This window comes from Chiloscyllium punctatum, chromosome 32 (assembly GCF_047496795.1).
Source record: "Chiloscyllium punctatum isolate Juve2018m chromosome 32, sChiPun1.3, whole genome shotgun sequence".
NCBI lineage: Eukaryota > Metazoa > Chordata > Chondrichthyes > Orectolobiformes > Hemiscylliidae > Chiloscyllium > Chiloscyllium punctatum.
This window is the reverse complement of record NC_092770.1, coordinates 13,825,472-13,848,109: the sequence shown is the minus strand read 5'-3', so window position 1 is coordinate 13,848,109 and position 22,638 is coordinate 13,825,472. Positions and strand designations below refer to the sequence as shown.

At 41.4% G+C, this 22,638-nt stretch overlaps 1 protein-coding gene across 5 annotated transcripts in view; it reads left to right on the top strand.

The window, feature by feature from the left end:
• Positions 1-22,638, top strand: part of LOC140457900 (tryptophan 5-hydroxylase 2-like) — a 50,498-nt gene that overhangs the window by 11,874 nt on the left and 15,986 nt on the right. For 3 of the 5 annotated variants that reach the window (XM_072551660.1, XM_072551661.1, XM_072551659.1), the window contains 7 exons: positions 6,858-6,958; positions 8,144-8,211; positions 12,070-12,266; positions 12,376-12,511; positions 16,718-16,844; positions 20,454-20,549; positions 20,650-20,783. In XM_072551660.1, the coding sequence (XP_072407761.1) occupies positions 6,858-6,958; positions 8,144-8,211; positions 12,070-12,266; positions 12,376-12,511; positions 16,718-16,844; positions 20,454-20,549; positions 20,650-20,783 (859 nt within the window). The remainder of the gene's footprint in view (positions 1-6,857; positions 6,959-8,143; positions 8,212-12,069; positions 12,267-12,375; positions 12,512-16,717; positions 16,845-20,453; positions 20,550-20,649; positions 20,784-22,638) is intronic. The other 2 variants (XM_072551663.1, XM_072551662.1) reach the window with 2 other exon arrangements.

Sequence of the window (22,638 nt, the reverse complement as noted above, 5' to 3'; positions counted from 1 at the left end):
AGCTCACACTTATCTAAATTAAACTCCATCTCCCACTCCTCAGCCCATTGGCCCATCTGATCAAGATCCTGTTATAATCTGAGGTAACCTTCTTTGCTGTCCACTACACCCCCAATTTTGATGCCATTTGCAAACTTACTAACCATACCTCTTATGCTCACATCCAAATCATTTATATAAATGATGAAAAGTAGTGGACCCAGCACCGATCCTTGTGGCACTCCACTGGTCACAGGCCTCCAGTCTGAAATACAACCCTTCACCACCACCCTCTGTCTTCCACCTTTGAGCCAGTTCTGTATCCAAATGGCTAGTTTCTCCCTGTATTCCATGAGGTCTAAACTTGCTAACCAGTCTCCTAGGGGAACCTTGTTGAACACCTTACTGAAGTCCATATGGATCACGTCTACTGCTCTGCCCTCATCAATCCTCTTTGTTACTTCATCAAAAAACTCAATCAAGTTTGTGAGACATGATTTCCCACACACAAAGCCATGTTGACTATTCCTAATCAGTCCTCACCTTACCAAATATATATATATATCCTGTCCCTCAGGATTCCCTCCAACAACTTGCCCACCACCAACGTCAGGCTCACTGGTCTACAGTTCCCTGGCTTGCCCGTACCACCTTTCTTACCAACCTCCAGTCTTCCGGCACCTCACCTGTGACTATCAATGACACCAATATCTCAGCAGGGGGCCCAGCAATCACTTTCCTACGTTCCCACAGAGTCCTGGGGTACACCTGATCAGGTCCTGGTGATTTATTCACTTTTATGAGTTTCAAGACATCCAGCACTTCCTCCTCTGTAATATGGACATTTTTTAAGATGTCACTATCTATTTCCCTACATTCTATATTTTTCATGTCCTTTTCCACAGTAAATACTGATGCAAAATACTCGTTTAGAGATCTCCCCATTTCCTGTGGCTTCACACAAAGGGCGCCTTGCTGATCTATTCTTTTTGAAGTTACGCTGTTGTCCTTTGGTAAAAACCCTTTGGATTCTCCTTAACTCTATTTGCCAAAGGTATCTCATGTCCCCATTTTGCCCTCCTGATTTCCCTCTTGAGTATACTCCTACTGCCTTTATAGAATCTCGATTTTTCAGAGCTGCAAAGGAGCCAACTTCCATGGAAAAGACAGCAAGTAAGGTCCAGGTGAACATGTGTAGATTTTCAGAGCTGTAAAACAGCCAATGACTGAAAAAGAGAAATGAACAAACATCAGTCTGCAATATTGCACTATTCAATGAGTAAGAATGGCTGCACATTTTCCACTCCATGCTGCTGTGGAAATGAAAGAAGATGTGAAACAGAATTGGATTTTTTTCGATTGTCAATGGCAAAATTAACTTTTCAAAAACATGTATAAAAGTTGCAAATCTGCCATAAGTGCTGGGGAGATAGTATTACAAGCCAAATTGCAGCCTAGATCTTAAGGGGGAGTAGAAATGTCAGACAGCAGAAACTTTGAAAGCTTTCAAAATCTGTTTTGAACTCTACATTAATGTTATATAATAACAATGTTTGTTCAACATCAGAGCACAAGGGGAAAGAGACTATTGATCAATTTGTGACTTGTTACCATCACATTTCAGGAGAGGCACTGTAATTCATTACGATTCCAGATGGGATCCCTCAATCTGTTAAGGTCCAAGGTGAAGAGAGATAAACTGGCTGCCCTTCTTTCTTCATCCCCTCCTACGTTGGTTATAAAAAAAAATTTAAAATGATCTCTTCCTGTGGTTACCTTTCTCCCAAAACAAATTGCTATTGAAAGAGAGCCAAGAAAGTCAGGCTTTCTTGAGTTTACAAAGAGTGAGTTTATTCATTGTCAAATGCATGAAGAATTAATGATGTAACATACACCTTATTTATAATCTGTGTGAGGTATAGAGTCATAGTGTCATAGAGATGTACAGCATGGAAACAGACCCTTTGGTCCAACCCGTCCAATAAGAGTTCAATAAGATAAAATTGAAAAAAAAATGCAGATCAATTGCTGAATTGTTTGTGAAGTGCAGATTGCTGAATGTTTGGTTATTGCAGTGCAGGTGATAGGAACATTAACATTGGCAGTTGGAAAGCCAGTTTCATACCCCTTAGTTTTGGAGGTAGATTAATTTCTGTCATTCTGACTCCTTTGGACCATGATTGAATTCCAGCATTCAGGGTGACAATGAGATCATTTGTTGTCCTAATTTCCTTTTGTCTGACTACTACCTAGCTGGTGTCTTGCACTTCGAATGAGAGCAAGTCTTTATTTGCAACACAACTGTGACTAGAAGCAGTCTTTTGACTGTGACTTTCATTGTCTGCCCTCACCTGAACTCAGGCTGGTTCACACAAGAGAATTTTATCCACTGTCCTTGGGGTTCCTCAAAGGGAAAATTCAAAATAATTCTTGGAGAGGATTTCCAGCTGCTCCCTGGCCTGATAGAGGAGGTGGTATATATAGAAAATAAAGGAACAGTCAAGAAAATGACAACTCCGACAGTCCAGATTATGTTAGACCTCCTCATTTTATTTTTTTTAATCAATTTTGGTTGGAGCTATGACCTAAGAATTGTGAACCCTTTAATTTCATTTTGCCAAAGTTGCGATATTGTTAGGAAATTGCTAAGTCTTCTAAACTACAATCAGGTGTCAATAATTTATTAATTGTGGACTCCAAGATTGGTTATTCAAAAAAAGTCTGATTAGGAACAATTGGCGAAAATTGAGAGTCTTTGCAGGTTTTAATTTTTACTGTGTTGCAAATATAGAGGTGAAGTGGCGGATTTGGTTGCACTGTCTGTCTGTGTTGTAACAGTGATAGAGTCAGAGTAGCATGGAAACAGACCCTTTGGTGCAACCAATCCATGCTGAACATAACCCCAAACTAAATTAGTTCCATTTGCCCTGCTCCTGGCCCATATAGAGTCATAGAGCTGTACAGCATGGAAACAGACTATTCAGTCCAACTTGTCCATGCCGACCAGATATCTGAGATAAATCTAGGCCCATTTGCCAGCATTTGTCCCATATCCCTCTAAATCCTTTCTATTCATGTACCCACCCAGATGCCTTTTAAATGTTGTATTTATATCAGTCTCCACCACTTCCTCTGGGAGCTCATTCCATACATGCACCACCCTCTGTGTGAAACAGTTTCCGCTTAGGCCCATTTAAAATTTTTCCTTCTCACCCTAAACCTATGCCCTCTAGTTTTGGACTCTCACACCCAGGAAAAAAAACTTTGTCTATTCACCCTATCTATGATACTCATGATTTTATAAACCTCTATAAGGTCAACCCTCAGCTTCCGACTCTCCAGGGAAAACAGCCCGGGCCTATTCAGCCTCTCCCTATAGCTCAAATCCTCCAACCCTGGCAACATCCTCATAAATCTTTTCTGAACCCTTTCAAGTTTCACAACATCCTTCTTATTGGAGGGAGACCAGAATTGCAAACGTTATACCACAAGTGGCGAACCAATGTACTGCAACATGACCTTCCAACTCCTATACTCAGTGCAATGACCAATAAAGGCAAGCATACAAAATGCTTCATCACTATTCTGTCTACCTGTGATTCAATTTTCAAGGAACTATGAACCTGCACTCTCTTTGTTCAGCAACACTCTCCAGGTCCTTACCATTAACTATGTAAGTCCTGCCCTGATTTGCCATTCCAAAATGCGGCACCCACATTTATCTAAATTAAACTCCATCTCCCACTCCTCAGTCCATTGGCCTGTCTGATCAAGATCCTGTTGTACTCTGAGGAAACCTTTTTCTTTTTCTACTGCACCTCCAATTTTGGTGTCATCTGCAAAGTTACTAACCATATCTCATATGTTCACTCAATCATTTATATAAATGATGAAATCAGTGGACCCAGCATTGATCCCTGTGGCATACCACTGGCCACAGGCCTCCAGTTTGAAGAGTAATCCTCCACGACCACTCTCTGTCTTCTATCTTTGAACCAGTTCTGTATCCAAATGGCTAGTTCTCTCTGTATTCCATGAGATCTAACCTTGCTAACCTGACTACCATGAGGAACCCCTCATGCCTTGCTGAAGTCCATATAGATCACATCCACCACTCTGCCTGCTTCAATCCTCTTTCTTCCTTCTATAAAAAACTCAATCAAGTTAGTGAGACATGATTTTCCACGCACATTGCAGCATAATAGAACTCAGAAAATAATTGAGAAACTGAGAGCGTGTAAAGATCTCAATAAAGTTTTGAAGAGGTAACGATACCCCATGCTAATTATTGAAGTGCATTACTACAACTTGATAAAGCAATGTCTTTTCTTACCCCTGATATAAGGGTGGTTATTGACCAGTAAAGCTGGATGAAACGTACCTTTCTAAATACATTCTGAACACCATTCGGGAGGTACAATTGGTTGCACATGCTGTTTGACATTTCCACGGTTCCAAAAGAGTATCAATACAGAAAGCATGAGATAATCAGCAATCTTCCCAAATCAAAATCTATCGCCCTGGTCACTGGGTGTGGAGGCATTATGGAAGAGGCTATCACAGACCACAATCAGAATCTTGTATGACCAGCTGAACAAGAACATGCAACTTAAAATCCTGAAGTCAAGCATGTAAGTCTATCACTGGAAGGACTTTACCTGGATCCTGACAAGGTGAGGGCTGCAGCAAGCAATGATGTGAAACCATTGCAGTGATTTGTTGATTTTCTTCTTATCTTAGAGTCATGGAGATGCAAAGCATGGAAACAGACCGTTTGATCCAACTCGTCCTTGCCGACCAGATATTCTAAACTAATCTAATCCTGTTTACTAGCATTTGGCCCATATCCCTCAACCTTTCCTACACATATCCCATCCAGATGCCTTTTAATGTTGTAATTGTACTAGCCTCAAGGGAATCAATTTGGTTCAGTTGGATGGACTGTCGAACTGCTAACCAAACTTCTTGTTTAATTTGTCATCAGTGTGAACCTCCATTCAATTGCACTGCTGAGGAGTAGACTTCAGTCAAATCAAATAAGAAATGACAAGTTACTAATGCTGTATTACAGTGTCAATAGAAAAGTCACCTCCACAGTGCAACAAGTCATGGAGCAGTTCTTGTGCATTAGGGACTACCTATTGCATTTATTCCAAGGGTTTTTGTTACACAAACTACACATGGTAGACCCAGATATATAAAGAGTACTTTGTGGTGCCCTTGCTCGTGCACATTTTAATCTGCATCTGTTTGGGAGTCACAAAGTAACAGTGGACCATGATCATAAGCCACTTCACAGATCTTCCTCAAATTGCATCTTTCTGCTCCAAAACATCTGGAAAACATGTTACATGATTGTGCAGAAATATCAAGTGGACATGAATGAGAGTGGGATGTCATCAAACAACACTGACTCAGCAATAACTTCCTCAGTGATGGGTTCTTCCACGGTCACTCAGTTCCTGACCTCATTACAGCCTTGGTTCAAACAAGGACAAAATAGCTGAATTCCAGAGGTGAGGTGAGAGTGACAGCCCTTGACATGAAGGGCACATTAGTTGAATGAGGCAAGAAGGAACCCTAGTAAAGTTACAGTCAATGGCAATCAAGGGGAAAACTCTCTGACTGGAGTCATTCCTGACATAAGGATGATGATTAGGGCTGTTGCTGTCAGTCATTTCAGTTCCAGAATATCACTGCAGTTGTTCCTCAGGGTAATGTTTAGACCCAACCATCTTCAGCTACTTCATCAATGACTTTCCCTCAAATTGGAGGTTAGAAGTGGGGAGGTTTGTTGATTTTTGTTTTCACAATGCCCAGCCCATTCACGACTCCTCACATGCTGAAGCAGTCTATGTCCAAATGCAGCAACACCTGGACAGTCTCTACATTTGGGCAGACAAGTGGTAAGTGCCACACAAGTGCTAGGTAATGAGTATCACCAAGAGAGAATCTAACATCATTGATATGTTCATCACGTTTTTTGACAAATAGTTTGTCATGCATAAATGGTGTAACCATTCAGTAATATTGACTCAAGTGGCCTTTTGGGTAACTTATCAGCTGTGGTGACTATTTATTGTTATTGCTGACTCATTTCTAAATGAATTAATTTTATCTGTTGTGTAAATTCCAGTTCCCATCATGTATGGAAGTTTAAGATTGTCCCATTTAGTTGCAACTTGTTGATACTGTTATTGTGGTTCAAATTACAGTTCCTCTATTTTGCAAGGCATTCCTTACTTTGTACAGCTCACCAAAACTTTAAAGTGGCCATTATGACAAATTCCTCCATATTCTCACATAAACTAAATGTAATAATGAGCCCATCCAAAAAGAGGAAACTGACCAGTCCCTAGTTACTTATTAGCTCTTCTCAGGGGCAATAAAACAATTATGCAAATCCTAATAGTGTGCAAGTCCTGCGTAAGATACATATGAACATTACATTGTAACTATGGTCAAGACAATACCATAATCAATATTGTGAAAGAACATTCCATGCTAACAAACTTGTGCACTGTAAAAGATTGATTGTTCCTCTGTAAAGGAAGCCTCTTTACAAATTTATGTAGCTCCCAGGGAGGGATAACAACCTACCCAGAAATTCCACAATCACTAGACGATTTCAGACTTTATTTGGTACAAGTGTCAATCTGAGATGCATCTGATGCCTAGTATGCAAAGGGGAGAGCCTCCCGTGACCTCAAACCAGGGAGGGTAGAAAAATTGTAACCTCAACATTACTTTGGAATTACTAGTTCATGGATTTTCAGGACAACCCTCATTTTTGAAAAGTACTCTGTTCATTCTAATTTATGTAGCATATAGAATGTGCTGACGGCTCATCAGTGTTTGTATTTCTTTTTAATGTACAGAATTGGATGACATCCCTTGGTTTCCAAGAAAGATTTCTGAACTAGATAAAACTTCCCAAAGAGTCCTGATGTATGGATCAGATCTTGATGCAGATCACCCAGTGAGTACCAAAAATGAGTCCACATTTAAACAGCAACATGGGGAATGGAGTTGCCATTAGTCTCAGGCTGGCCTTCGTGAAAACACTGATTAAAATGCAATTCTCTATTGTGCAATTAAATGCAATTGTGTCCAAAATAGTAAAGATGAACAAGATGAGTCTAGTTAATCTGTTGTAGTTAGCTCAGCTCAGTTCGTTTAAAAAAAAACTACCCCACTTTGACTCCAATGAGCTGCATTGCGATTCTGTAATGGACTAATCTGGAAACCTAGACTAGTAACCTGGTCAAATGTGAGATTAAATACTGCCATGTCAGATGAAGAACTTAAATTCTACCGATTAAATAAATTTGGAACCAACACCATATTGGTGCCCATGAAATGATCAAATCCAACTGATGTGACTCCAGACCTATGACAAAGTAGCAGATACTTAACTGCCCTCTCAGATGGCCTAACAAATCTCTCAGTTGTCACCACAAACTAGTTAAGGCCAGTTAGGATTGGACAATAAGTACTGACTTTGACAGTCTCGGTCCAATTGCATTCAGATATAAAAGTGAGCTTTTTCAACAAAGAAAATTCTTTAGCTATGACCAGGACAAATTGCCCTGAAAATGTTTAGATTCAGAGGCCTTGCCTACCTTTCCAGGTGAATCCTGCTAGTTAATATAAGGAAGGCATTGAAATTATCAGAATATCACTGGAAAAGTAATCCAGGGGCCACGCTCTGGGACATGGATTATAATATAGATATTAATTAAATACATAATTAAATCTGGAACATGAAGCTACTCTCCAAAGTAGTGACCATGACATTACTCGTTAAAAAAATCCCTGACTCACTCGTGTTGCAGAGGGAAGGGAAGCTTCAAAATTTAAAGCTGCAATACTTCTGTTTTCTGTTTCTACATTGCTGAATTCCGTGTGATCTGGACTTCCTCGATGAAGCAGTTAATGCATGTGCAATTAAAAGTGCAGCTGTCACAGTTTTCAATGTGTATTATAAATTTGCACTTTGTTTTCTTTAGCATGGGCATATTGTCTGCTCTGATAACAATTCAATGTTGTGTAACAACCTTTTAAAATGCCTTTGTCTTAGATTGCATTTAGACTTTAATAGCAGTGTCAGTGCAAAGCAGTTCAGGTTTGCTACCTGGCAGCCTTAATCTCCCTCTGTTCTCAGGGCTTTAAAGATGATGTGTACAGAAGTCGAAGAAAGTACTTTGTGGATGTTGCTATGAATTACAAAATGTACGTGGTACCAGGTAACAATGAGAATTTCATTGATTCTGCCATAAACATTCTGTGATTTGGGTTGTTTCCAATAAGCTACAGATTTATGTAGACATTACTGCCTCAAAGTTCATTTTATGTAGTACAAGCTGTACCATCATAGGTCTACTACAAAAACATTGTCCTATTGGTCTACGATCAATGGGTTTCTTACAAGGAAAGCTCCACAAATCTGATTTCAGGAAATTCCATCATACAATTAGTTGTTATGCTGCAGTTGATAAGAGACACTGAGCAGAGATGGCGGTATGCTTGGTATTATTAAATGGGTAAACAGAGATTTGGGGTGGGGGAGAAAAAAGGAAAGTCATTTGATTCTCAAATTCCATGTACATCATTCTGCTTTCCATCTCAAGCTTGTGTTTTATTGTTGCGTGAAATGTGTAAGAACTTTGAACATTACAGAGGGATGATCTGTGTTCACAAGGCCTGCTAGCACACCCCTCCATTTCCTGCATTTTAACTCTGAATGTGATAGGACAAATTAATAAATGTCGGCGGCGGCACGGTGGCACAGTGGTTAGCACTGCTGCCTCACAGCGCCGGAGACCCGGGTTCAATTCCCGCCTCAGGCGACTGACTGTGTGGAGTTTGCACGTTCTCCCCGTGTCTGCGTGGGTTTCCTCCGGGTGCTCTGGTTTCCTCCCACAGTCCAAAGATGTGCAGGTCAGGTGAATTGGCCATCCTAAATTGCCCGTAGTGGAGGTAAGGGGTAGATGTAGGGGTATGGGTGGGTTGTGCTTCGGCGGGGCGGTGTGGACTTGTTGGGCCGAAGGGCCTGTTTCCACACTGTAAGTAATCTAATCTAAATAATTCTGCCCTTGCAGCTCTTTCAATCCCAACACAAGTACTCAGAAACCCTGTCTCCGCGAGGAGAGACAGTCCAACCTGATTTCCCCAATGATATCCTAGGTAAATCTCATCCCATTTGCCAGCATTTGGCCCATATCCCTCTAACCCCTTCCTATTTATATACCTAACCAGATACCTTTTAAATCCTGAGGTCCCTTTTAAATCTTTTCCCTCTCATCTTCAATCTGTTCCCTCTAGTAGTGGACTCCCCCACAACAGGAAGACCTTGTCTATTCACCTGATCCATGCCCCTCAGCTTCTGATGCTCTAGGGAAAATGGCCTCAGCCCATTCAGCCTCTCCCTATAGCTCAAACCCTCCAACCCTAGCACCATCCTTGTAAATCTTTCTGAACCCTTTTAAGTTTCACCAATATCATTCCTATAGCAGGGAGAACAGAACTGCCTAACCAATGTCCTGTACAGCTGCAACATGTTCTCCCAACTCCTATACTCAATGCACTGTCCAATAAAGGGAAGCAAACCAAACGCCTTCTTCAAGATCCTATTTACCTGCGATTCCACTTTCAAGGGACTATGAAGCTGCACTCCAAGGTCTCTGTTCAGCAACACTCCCCAGGACCTTACCATTAAATGTCTAAGTGTATATATTTAATTCCCAATCCAAAATACAGCACCTCATATTTATTGAAATTAAGCTCCATCCGGCACTCCTCATGTAAGGAAGAACATTACAAATTATGTGACAAGATGTGAAAAATCTACATTTAATTTTAAAAAAACATAACTATATATGCTATAATAATCTGATCATGTCACCCAGTCCTGGAACCTTCCTGTTGTGACATTTCTACATTTGTATTTTCTCTTTGTTAAAAACAAACACACTAAATTGTCACTTCCATCATTATCAATGCTTAACAGATAAAATGACAAGAACATGCAATTTTTGAAATTTGCAGTTTTCAATGTAAAAAATGTTGTAATGACTATTAAACATTTCCGCCATTGTGCATCCATGACAATGGACTTTTAACACTTCTCAAATTAATAATGAATCACTTTAATTAAGAAATAGCAGAGTCATTTGAATGTGGGAGAACAGCATTAAAATTTGGAGGCTGTTGATGCAACAACACAGGATATATATGGAATGAAGAGTATGGAATATATCAGAATGAAAGGTCTGTGCAAAAACACAGAAAGTATGCAGGGAAATCTTTGCTAGGAACATAACAACCAAAATACCAAAGGCAAATGGATTGCCTTATTCTTCCAGGAGGGAGCATAGCAACAGGAGTAGGCCATTCAGCCTCTTGAGCCTGTCCAACCTTTCAATAATATTGTGGCTGATTTATAGCCTGACTCCAAATAGCTGTCTTTGGCTGATATTCCTTAATCTCTTTGCTTAACAAAACATTATATATCTCCAATTTAAAATTCACAACTGATTTGAGCACCAATTGCCATATGTTGAATAGAGTTCCAAACCTCTACCACCTGTTGTATGTAGATATGCTTCCTCAGATCTCTCCTGAAAAGTGGGATTCATTTTAATTTCATAATGTAACCATTTTCCATACTACATCGATGTTAAAGTCTAAACCCATTTAGTTAATTGTCCAAAAGTAAATCATATATAAATATACAAAGAACTATGGGTTATGCAAACAACATTTCTGTCTTTATAAATAGTTCCTGTTGAAATTACAAACATCCAATAGAGAAAGTCTTGGCTGTTGAGGTCTCAACACACCTCCCCACTGACTCCAATGGCTCATCCAGAATGTTGTTCTGTGTACTGTTCCTCCTACTGTTCTTGCCCCATCTCTTCACAATTTTCAACTTCTCCCTATAGAATTCAAGTACGTGGCCTCTATGATAAGAACATTGCGAAGCATAGAATTTTAATTTTGTGCATCCTATCTGGGTAGATTTGAAGGCCATGTTGACTGATCCCAAAGGGTTGCTTCAACACCCTACATTTTACCCAATGAGGTCCTTGGATTTTCCTTGCTTCTCTCTGTTATTAGTAAGTTGAAAGTCATTAGTCATTGGCTATGATTGCTGTATGTGGCAGAATCAATACACTTTAGAAGCCAGCCAGTAAACCAAATAGGATGTGTACTATTTTAATTGCCAAATAATAAAACATCATGTGCACCCTGCTGGGAAATATGCATAAGGTGTAGCATTTCCATGTGGGGCTCATGTATCATTTGATCTTTTATGGAAAAAATAACTATTCTCCTATTTAGTCATGTCTTAGATTTGCTGATCATACTTGGTGATACCTTGTACCTTTCTCAGCAAAGCTGTCTGACCAATGACCACTGGGAATTTGAAAATGTCTTTGCAGTTTTGCAAGTATCTATTATCTTGTGCTTTAAGGCAATATTGCTACCTATATATTGAGATACTGATCTGGAGTCTCTCTGGACTGTGAGTGTCTGCACATACACTGTCCCCTGACACTACCTGTTCCTTCTTGTAAGTAAGGTTCTCTAACTCTGCTAACTCAGTGACACTCCTTTGGTTACATCTGTGCACAGTAGGTTATCAAATACAGGTCTCTAGTGTGGTGTCCAAGATCTCTCTCTGACATGTCTAAACCAAGTGAACAGTACATAAATCCCATTAGTATATACCACAGAATTGTAATGTTCACATTCTTTTTCAGATAAGATTTGTTATGCTTTTCTTTCATAATTTTCAATCATTTTCATACTTCAGTTTTGTTTTCTGTATCCTATTGTTGTTTGAAAGAACTGCAGTTTGTCAGTTAGTTTAATGGTTTCAGGATGGTGCAACCTTTTTGAGGACTGACTTTGTTCCTGTAGAGAACTGACTTCCCAGCCAATTAAGATGTGGGTCACCACAAAAACATTTAACAATCAGTTGACTGTGTTAAAAAAAAACTTAATATTCTCCATAACCAGATGGTGAAAGATTGCAGCAGCAATTAATCTGATTGTTCAATAACGTGACCTGCTGCTGCTCTCTAGTGGCCAACCGATTCCCAGAGTGGAGTACACAGAGGAAGAAATTAAGACTTGGGGAACGGTGTTCCGAGAGCTCACAAAACTTTACCCAACTCACGCATGCCGAGAATATCTTAAAAACTTTCCTCTTCTGACAAAGCACTGCGGCTACAGGGAGGACAATATCCCCCAACTGGAAGACGTCTCAGTATTTTTGAAAGGTATTTGAGATTACGACTATTGCACTCTGAAATTTGTCCTTTTTTCCCCCCTCCTACCCTCTCTTTATGGGGTGAATTCGAGTTGAAATGCGTTTGCTTCATGTTTCAGAACGATCAGGCTTTGTGGTCCGACCTGTAGCTGGTTATTTGTCCCCAAGGGATTTTTTAGCTGGCTTGGCTTTTCGAGTTTTCCATTGCACTCAGTATGTGCGTCACAGTTCGGATCCCTTTTACACACCAGAACCGTAAGTTTCTGTTTGTTAGGTTCGAGCCTTTTTCTTCGATCATTCTAAAACTTGCTTGCGATTTAATTAGTGGCCATTTTATGAATTAATACTTTTCCATCATTTCAGTAAATGTATGTGTTAGACTATAAATGTTACTGCAATGCATCATTAATGTTATAACTAATAAGTATTCGATAATCTGATTCTAATTTAACATGCGTATGGAATTTTAGAACCCACATTCGTCTGTAACTTTAACTTTGAGTTCTTATCTAATGTCCCGGGGCCGTTCCGGTCTGTGCTGAAGTGGCATTTTTTTAAGGTCGCTGTTCCACATTATGTACTGGATTAGTGGTGCTGGAAGAGCACAGCAGTTCAGGCAGCATCCAACGAGCAGCGAAATCGACGTTTCGGGCAAAAGCCCTTCATCAGGAATAAAGGCAGTGAGCCTGAAGTGTGGAGAGATAAGATAGAGGAGGGTGGGGGTGGGGAGAGAGAAGCAAAGAGTACAATGGGTGAGTGGGGGAGGGGATGAAGGTGATAGGTCAAGGAGGAGAGGGTGGAGTGGATAGGTGGAAAAGAAGATAGGCAGGTCGGACAAGTCAAGCAGACAGTAACTGAGCTGGAAGTTTGAAACTAGGATGAGGTGGGGGAAGGGGAAATGAGGAAGCTGTTGAAGTCCACATTGATGCCCTGGGGTTGAAGTGTTCCGAGGCGGAAGATGAGGCGTTCTTCCTCCAGGCGTCTGGTGGTGAGGGAGCGGTGGTGAAGGAGGCCCAGGACCTCCATGTCCTCGGCAGAGTGGGAGGGGGAGTTGAAATGTTGGGCCACGGGGCGGTTTGGTTGATTGGTGCGGGTGTGTCGGAGATGTTCCCTAAAGCGCTCTGCTAGGAGGCGCCCAGTCTCCCCAATGTAGAGGAGGCCACATCGGGAGCAACGGATACAATAAATGATATTGGTGGATGTGCAGGTGAAGCTCCGGCACCACTCCCCACCTCTTCCTCCGCTACATTGATGACTGCATTGGCGCCACCTCGTGCTCCCGCGAGGAGGTTGAACAATTCATCAACTTCACCAACACATTCCACCCTGACCTTAAATTTACCTGGTCTATCTCTGACACCTCGCTCCCCTTCCTGGACCTCTCCATCTCCATTAGTGACGACCGACTTGACACTGACATTTTTTACAAACCCACTGACTCCCATAGCTACCTGGATTACACCTCTTCCCACCCTATCTCTTGCAAAAATGCCATCCCGTATTCCCAATTTCTCCGCTTCCGCCGTATCTGCTCCCAGGAGGACCAGTTCCACCATAGGACACACCAGATGGCCTCCTTCTTTAGAGACCGCAATTTCCCTTCCCACGTGGTTAAAGATGCCCTCCAACGCATCTCGTCCACATCCCGCACCTCCGCCCTCAGACCCCACCCCTCCAACTGTAATAAGGACAGAACGCCCCTGGTGCTCACCTTCCACCCTACAAACCTTCGCATCAACCAAATCATCCACTGACATTTCCGCCACCTCCAAAAAGACCCCACCACCAGGGATATATTTCCCTCCCCACCCCTTTCCGCCTTCCGCAAAGAGCGTTCCCTCCGTGACTACCTGGTCAGGTCCACACCCCCCTACGACCCACCCTCCCATTGTGGCACTTTCCCCTGCCACCGCAGGAACTGTAAAACCTGTGCCCACACCTCCTCCCTCACCTCTATCCAAGGCCCTAAAGGAGCCTTCCACATCCATCAAAGTTTCACCTGTACATCCACCAATATCATTTATTGTATCCGTTGCTCCCGATGCGGTCTCCTCTACATTGGGGAGACTGGGCGCCTCCTAGCAGAGCGCTTTAGGGAACATCTCCGACACACCCGCACCAATCAACCAAACCGCCCCGTGGCCCAACATTTCAACTCCCCCTCCCACTCTGCCGAGGACATGGAGGTCCTGGGCCTCCTTCACTACCGCTCCCTCACCACCAGACGCCTGGAGGAAGAACGCCTCATCTTCCGCCTCGGAACACTTCAACCCCAGGGCATCAATGTGGACTTCAACAGCTTCCTCATTTCCCCTTCCCCCACCTCCTCCTAGTTTCAAACTTCCAGCTCAGCACTGTCTCCTTGACTTGTCCGACCTGCCTATCTTCTTTTCCACCTATCCACTCCACCCTCTCCTCCTTGACCTATCACCTTCATCCCCTCCCCCACTCACCCATTGTACTCTATGATACTCTCTCCACACCCCCACCCTCCTCTAGCTTATCTCTCCATGCTTCAGGCTCACTGCCTTTATTCCTGATGAAGGGCTTTTGCCCGAAACGTCGATTTCGCTGCTCGTTGGATGCTGCCTGAACTGCTGTGCTCTTCCAGCACCACTAATCCAGTATTTGGTTTTCAGCATCTGCAGTCATTGTTTTTACCTTGTTCCACATTACGTAGCGAGCTGAACAGATTCTGCTGCTTATTACATTGCCTTCAAAGACTATATTCGTGAAGGAAACGACTTCCCATTGGAGGGACAGAAATATCTGTTTGCCTTAGAGACCTAGATCATCTGATTTGCAGCTGCATTCCTGAATCATGGACCAATATTAAATAATCGGTTGCAATTGGAGGGTGGATTGAAAAAGTGTTTTAACTTCCCACAATGGGGAGATTTGCAGAACAGATCCCTCCTTCAAAGATTTTCACTCTGCTTCCTTCACTCTGGAGTTAGGTTATATCCTGAGGTTGGATTTATAACTGGTAGATGCAGCAGAGATCATTTTATACCAGGCACTGCAATAGTAATGTAAATGCACATTGGTGTAATGTAAAAGAACAACATAATTCTATATTTATGATAAAATAAATACATAGTCTGTTTGATAATTTTATCCCTACTTTAGATTCTTTTAATATTAAGACCCCCCTTGATCAAGGGGGTAAGCAGCTGCTGTGCACTTCTCATCTCTATCAATTTCTAAGGAATTCATTGTCGAACTAAGCCCTTGCGTGGTTTTAAAGAGTGAGCTGGAGTGATAGACTTATGTTTATTCCTTCGGTTTATTCCTCAGCAGCAAGCCCTAGTTGGATGCCTCTGCCTGTGAGCACAGACACACCAATTGGTCTCCGAAGGTACAAAGGTGTCTGCCTGTCCTGGCCATTCTTGATTACAGAGGACCCAAATCTAATAATCTAACCTGTTTTACAGAGAGTAAAACTGAGGGGCTGTTGTGATGCACTGATGGTGCCCAATCCTCTGGATGAGGTGGCCACTGACCAAGTCACACCTGCTCCAGATGTTCAACGTAAAATCTCTGAACAGGTTGAGCAGAAAATATCTATAGATAGTAGAAAGTGGATCCATGCGTTGAGCAGCATTTGCAGGGACTGTGTTCTCTGAAGTGCAAGTGTGCAGTCTGAGGGAGGTGCTATTTCAGGATTTCTGCATAAACTCTTTCAGTCTGTTAATGGTATGCAGCTCGCTTCCTGCATGCTGTCTTTGCATTGTGATTGTACCACTGCATAGAATTGATGACATGTTATATGGTGTGATATAGTCTTTTGTTGGTTATATCACGGACGGCCATTTGTTGGAGCAAATTTTTTTAGAATGCGTAGCAGCAAATTTGTTGGTGCTTGCATAGTTTCAGCTGCGCAGAGGGGACACAATATTGATGATCAAAAAAGCTCCTTGTCTTATAGCACTGACGTGATGTGTGAGTTGGCAATATGAAATGCTTGGTCATCTTCCAATAGTTGCTTTCTTTGGCTTTTTTTTTGCTGTTCACTGCACTGATTTGTTCATCTATGTTTGAAGGAGTTTCCTTATTGCTAGCGTTATGCCATTGTGCCACCGTGTTGGTCACTTGACATTCGCTCAGGGGTCTGATTTGACTTTTGAAATAAGATTTTCTCCATATGCATATCCAATATTGTTAGGTAGTACATGCTTTGCAGATGTGAAAAACACTAAACAATTTTCAGAACCATAGGGGCAATGTTTTAAGCTGCTGTGCCTTCTAGCTGTCTCCATCTTAGTTTTATTCCCTACACAATAATTTTAACATAAATTAATGGTGTTACGTTTATAAAACTGTAATCGAGCAATTTTTTCTTGATATGTATATGTATTTGTGTGTACATGTACCTGGTGAAGCCTAGATATAAAAATTTAGCTATTACACATTACTATATACCTTTTCAAAATATTCCTCTTTTCAACATGTATTTTTCAGTGATACATGTCATGAGCTGCTTGGACATGTGCCTCTTCTGGCAGAACCAAGTTTTGCAGAGTTTTCGCAGGAGCTTGGTCTCGTCTCTCTCGCTGCGACAGATGAAGATGTTCACAAGTTAGCCACTGTAAGTTCCCTATTGATTTGGAATGGGTATGATCGAGTAGTTCACCCAAACATTCCAGGGTGTGGAGCCCACACCACCCCAAGCCCATTGTTCTCACTTTCTGAAGACCAAGGTTTATTACCAGTTCAGCTGTATCCATTGAGGTAGCGTGGCTTTCATTTATCAGTGTTGAATTGTGTGGGTTTGAATTTCTCCTGTATTGCATCGTGGGCCTGCTTCCATTCCAGTGCCATCTCTCTTGTATTATTGCGGTCCTACGAAGGGTCACCACTATTCTGGAATATGGGATCAAATTCATTTCACTCATTTGGAACCCAGGCCAATGTAACCCAATGGAGCTACATGCAACTGGAGTATGAGGGAAGATAGATGAACAAAAATGTCTCCGGTTTAGATTACATCATTTAGATTAGATTCCCTACAGTGTGAAAACAGGCTCTTCAGCCCAACGTGTCCACACCAACCCTCCAAAGAGTAACCCACCCAAACCCCTTTTCCCTGTGACTAATCACGTAATTGACAATTTAGCATGGCCAATTCACCTGCCCTGCACATCTTTGGACTGTAGGAGGAAACTAGAGCACCCGGAGGAAACCCACACAGACACAGGGAGAATGTGCAAACTCCACACAGTCAGTCACCTGAGGCTGGAATCGAACCAGGGACCCTGGAGCTACTTTCCTGCAGCATTGTGTGCTTAAATTTCAGCAAGAGACCACTTTTTAAAGCCAAAACAAAACAAAAAATATGATACATCAAGCTATGGTCCTGTGTGGGATTTGACTTATCTGGTAATAACATTAACTGGGATCATAACACTTCCAAACCTGCAACCTCCACCACAGTGAAGAACAGAAGCAGCAGATACATAGGAACGAATCCTCCTGACTTGCAACAATATAATTGTCCATCCCTTCATTGCCACTAGGTCAAACCCTCAAAATTTCCTCCCCAGCAGTACGTACACTGGATAGACTGGAGTGGTTGAAGAAAGCTGCTCATCATTACCTTCACAAAGGCAGTTAGATCAAGGCAACAACTGTTTGTAACCAACGCTCACATTCCATGAATTATAAGAGATAAAAAGTAGATAAACCTCTCATATGAGCCACCACTCTCACTGGGCATAGGGATGGGGAAAAGTCAGCCTTGACTAAATGGAGGTCACCTCACGGTAACTCATTGGCAAAGGTCTTTTACTTGATTAGGAATATCAGGGAGTGATTAGTGGAGGTGGCGGTAGCTCAAAAACTCCGAGATGTAAAAGGAAGATTAGAAAAAAAGAAAAGCACAGCCTTTAATGGTAGAAAGATGATTATTTTGTTAAGCTCCAATCAAACCAAATCGAAAATAGTTTTAAACTTAGCTTGAAAGCCTTTAGATACTATGCATACTATATCTATTCTATTTCATGTATGCTGGCAGCACCAAGTTCGACCTTGTCACTGTTAAATTAACCCAAATATTGCTGTCAAATTGTTGAAATCCTGGTACCAGCACTTGGATGAGCTAAACGTTTCCTCCAATGGACTCATTGAAGCCATATTCATCTCCTCCCATCAATACTTCCAATCTCAGGCTGTCAGCCCTAGATAATCAATGGGACGGCAATGGTTAGCACTGTTACCTCATATCTCTAGGGTTGAAAAATATGTTGCTGGAAAATGCAGCAGGTCAGGCAGCATCCAAGGAGCAGGAGAATCGACGTTTTAGACATAAGCCCTTCTTCAGGAATGAGGAAGATGTGCCAAGCAGGCTAAGGTAAAAGGTAGGGAGGAGGGACTTGGGGGATGGGTGTTGGGAATGCGATAGGTGGAAGGAGGTTCAGGTGAGGGTGATAGGCCGGAGAGGGGGTGGGGGCGGAAAGGTCGGGAAGAAGGCGGTGCTGAGTCCAAGGGTTGGGACTGAGATAAGGTGGGGAGGAGGGGAAATGAGGAAGCTGGAGAAATCTGCATTCATCCCTTGTGGTTGGAGGGTTCCTAGGTGGAAGATGAGACGCTCTTCCTCCAGGCGTCGTGTTGCCATGGCCTGGCGATGGAGGAGTCCAAGGACCTGCATGTCCTTGGCGGAGTGGGAGGGGGAGTTAAAGTGTTCTGCCACGGGGCGGTTGGGTTGGTTGGTGTGGGTGTCCCAGAGGTGTTCTCTGAAACTTTCCGGGAGACAGGCTGCCTGCTTGTGGAACCCAGGTCTCTGGCGCTGTGAGGCAGCAGTGCTAACCACTGTGCCACTGTGCTGTCCACATTGGCCAGACAAAATTGTCCATTGGTTCAGAGATGTGTAGACTACGTGACTTAGTCAGGTTAAATATAAAATTAATAGGGTAGGGGAATAGGCCTGGGTGGGTTACTCTTCAGTGGGTTGGTGTGGAATTGTTGGGCCAAATGGCCTGTTTCCACACTGTGGGGATTCTGTTCTATTCTAACAGTTCTGATGGTTCTAACCCACCTTGTAATGGAGTAGATTGGTAGCTTTGAGAATATGATCTGAAAATTTTTATTCTTTTTTAACAGTGCCTTGATACTTCTGACCTCGTTTCACTGAGGATGTCTCAGATGTACAAATTCAACTTTCCACTAGTACATTGCAGTAGCGATTTATAAATTGTGAATTATTATTGGAGACAGCTGAAATTTCGTATGTTGCAAAGATCTTTTAAAGCTCAAATCACTGTCTTAGTGGTCATCACAAACAAATGTTAGGAAAAAATATCATTTAAATATGAATTGATCCAGATGATTGCAAAGAATGGTTGAATATTGGGTTCAAATAAAGGGTTCCTTCTGTTCTGGTCTGTCTACTTCACATATCATCTTAACAGCACCATAGGTAGCCCTATGTCACATGAGCTACAATGGTCCAAGATGTCAGCTTACCACTACCATCTCAATGGCAATAAATGTTGACCCTGTCAGTGATGTCTGCGTCCTGCGAATATATGCAAATCCAAGTTGTAAGCAAAGATGGGAGACGAACCGGTTTATTTTTTTTTTGGAAAGAGTCAATGCAGAGTTGATGGACCAAATGGCTTCTTTCTTTACTGTACAGTTCTGTGATTCTAAGACATATTATTAAGAATTCAACTTGTAAGATTGCTTTATGCTGCTGTTTTTAAGATCAATAATGAAGAATGAATTATAACTTTGAAAAGCCTTGTCTAAATTGTTTTACATGACAATCTCTTTATAAAAGAATTTTAAATAATTTTCTTGATAATCATTGCCTATTAACAAACTGATGTGGATTATTCAGGTCTGACTACTTTACATTTGCAAATTTGATTTTAAAAGAACCTTGGTAATTTTCCAGGTTAGTGATCAACTGCTTTAGTTCTGGTGATTCAGAGTTAAGCTGGTTAGTGATAGAGAGAATGTTGTTGCCACAGTTACTGTTACCTAGCAGTGGGATAGATGATGTACTTTACAATGTCCAGTTGCCTAAATTGCCACAAGAGCCTGCAGGTGAAACTATTTACTTTTCTTGTTATGCAGTATATTGAAAAACATCCAGTGTAGTATTCATTAGATGCTTGATGGACTGTTGAATTAAACAGGAATTATAAGCATTCACAGCAGTCTGTCTAATTGATGTGTTACCCATATTGCTCTGCAGTGCTACTTCTTCACAGTGGAGTTTGGGCTTTGTAAGCAAGATGGACAACTGCGCGCTTACGGTGCGGGACTTCTGTCTTCGATTGGAGAACTAAAGGCAAAGAACTGTTTTTAAATGTTTTCTTCAATTTCCAATGAGATATGCTTGTAGCTGATAATTGAGTGACTTCGGTTTTACTTGTAACCCTCTGTCACAGCATGCACTGTCAGACAAAGCAATTGTGAAACCCTTTGATCCAAAGACAACCTGCACACAGGAATGCCTCATCACCACCTTCCAGGAAGCTTATTTTTTGTCAGAAAGTTTTGAGGAGGCCAAAAACAAAATGAGGCAAGTCATTCTTTTTCCCTTCTAAAGTCTACAACTGACTTACCATGAATAGACAAATGCTCAACACCTGCGTTTGTAGGGTCTTTTCTTTGCTGTATTAATAGAGGTGTAAAATAAGCTCATTAGCATCCATTAGATTAACAACAATAACAGCAGTCATATCAATAGGACCTGTTGAACATTGAACATTGTTACCATAGACCTTGGTGCTCACTACTAGCAATTTACTGTTAACACACTTCAGCCACCATAAGGTTTGGTTGCTAATGATGGTACAAAGTGATCAGACTGAAAGCAATTGCATCAGAAGTCTAACAATATATTGGAATGATGAACACTGTTAGTCAGGAGATACATTTTATACACTAGTTGCAATATCACAATGGTTCACCACTGCTTGAAAAATCTGTAGTATTTCTTATGTAGTATCTGGTTACTTTGGAATTGAAATCTGTATTGGAAAATAGTTAATGCTAGTTGCATAATTTAGATGGCTGGTCCCAATAAATATGCATGATATGTGGTTGGTACTGCAGGTCTGTCAATAAGTTTCAGGGAGCATTGGCTGTCTTGAATCTAATTACGATTCTTCAGGAAGTAACTTCACACAAAACAAGAATTTCTAAAGAGTCATTCCAGTCTCGAAATGTTACCTCTTTTTTCTCTCTCTCTCTCTAGGGATGCTGCCAGACTTGCTGAGTTTCTCCAGCATTTTCTGTGTTAGTTTCAAAAACCATTAACCTTCGCTTGTTTGCAATATATTACACTATTGCAAACTTGGCTTGAAAATTACTTGGCACAATCACCAATGTGAATAAAATGACATTGAGGATTGCCAAACATTTACTGTGAAAGAAGTGAAATCACAGTTCTGTTCCTTTTCCTGAAAACACTGTTTGCAGTGATGCTAAGCAAACCATAATTAGGTACAACTACTGGACCCTTATGAGTATATGTTGTCAAAAATGAGATACTGTGACAACACCCATGGGTCACTTCCAAGGATGCCAATTATGATGTAAAAGGAAAAATGTTAGAAATTCAGAATAGAAACAGTAAACACAAGAAATACATCAATATTTGCTGTTATTACTTTGTGTGGCTTGGGCATAGTAAACAACTTTGGGAATTATGACTGGGAGAGATACAGGTGTCTCGGGTAAGAGTTGATTTGTAGAATTCTATTTCTGCTTAATAGAAAGAACGGGGAGCACAGTCTATATATCCAGTTTGCTTATGTTTAGATATTTTTTGATTATTTTTGACTTTTTGTGAAGGATTTGGATTAGAGCTATATTTATAAGTACAATGCTTGAAAGTAAAGTGAGATCAAGCAAGTGTTAGAAAAGCTCAGACTGGTCTTGCAGATAAAGCTAGAGAAATCTGTTTGTTATAGTCTATGGTCTATTTTAAAAAAAACAGGAATGACTATTGTCACATTTCAGGCTCCCTTACCTGAATAGTTCCATATTTTTGCAGAATAGTGAGCCATGTCCTTTTTAAAATATTTCTAAAGGGAAGGGCACTAGCTAGTTTGACAAAACTACTGGTGAATAATTGCACAGAGAAGAGGTTGCTGCCATTACTATCCTCCTGGTGATGCAGAGAACAGGACAATGTGAAACATGGACAGTCAGGTGTTGAACAAGAGACTGAGGTGTACATAAGGAACCCAGAGCTCAAAGTTAAAGTTAAGGAAGTCAGTTTTTTGTTTTGCAGTGAGAAATTGTCTGGAAATTAAGATACTGGTGACAGCAAGGAAGTCAGCTTACGTGAAGAACAGACATTGTTATTTTCCCCACATTTCAAAGAGTGAAATTGCATAAGAAAAGGGAAGGTTGTTTTGGATGCTCCC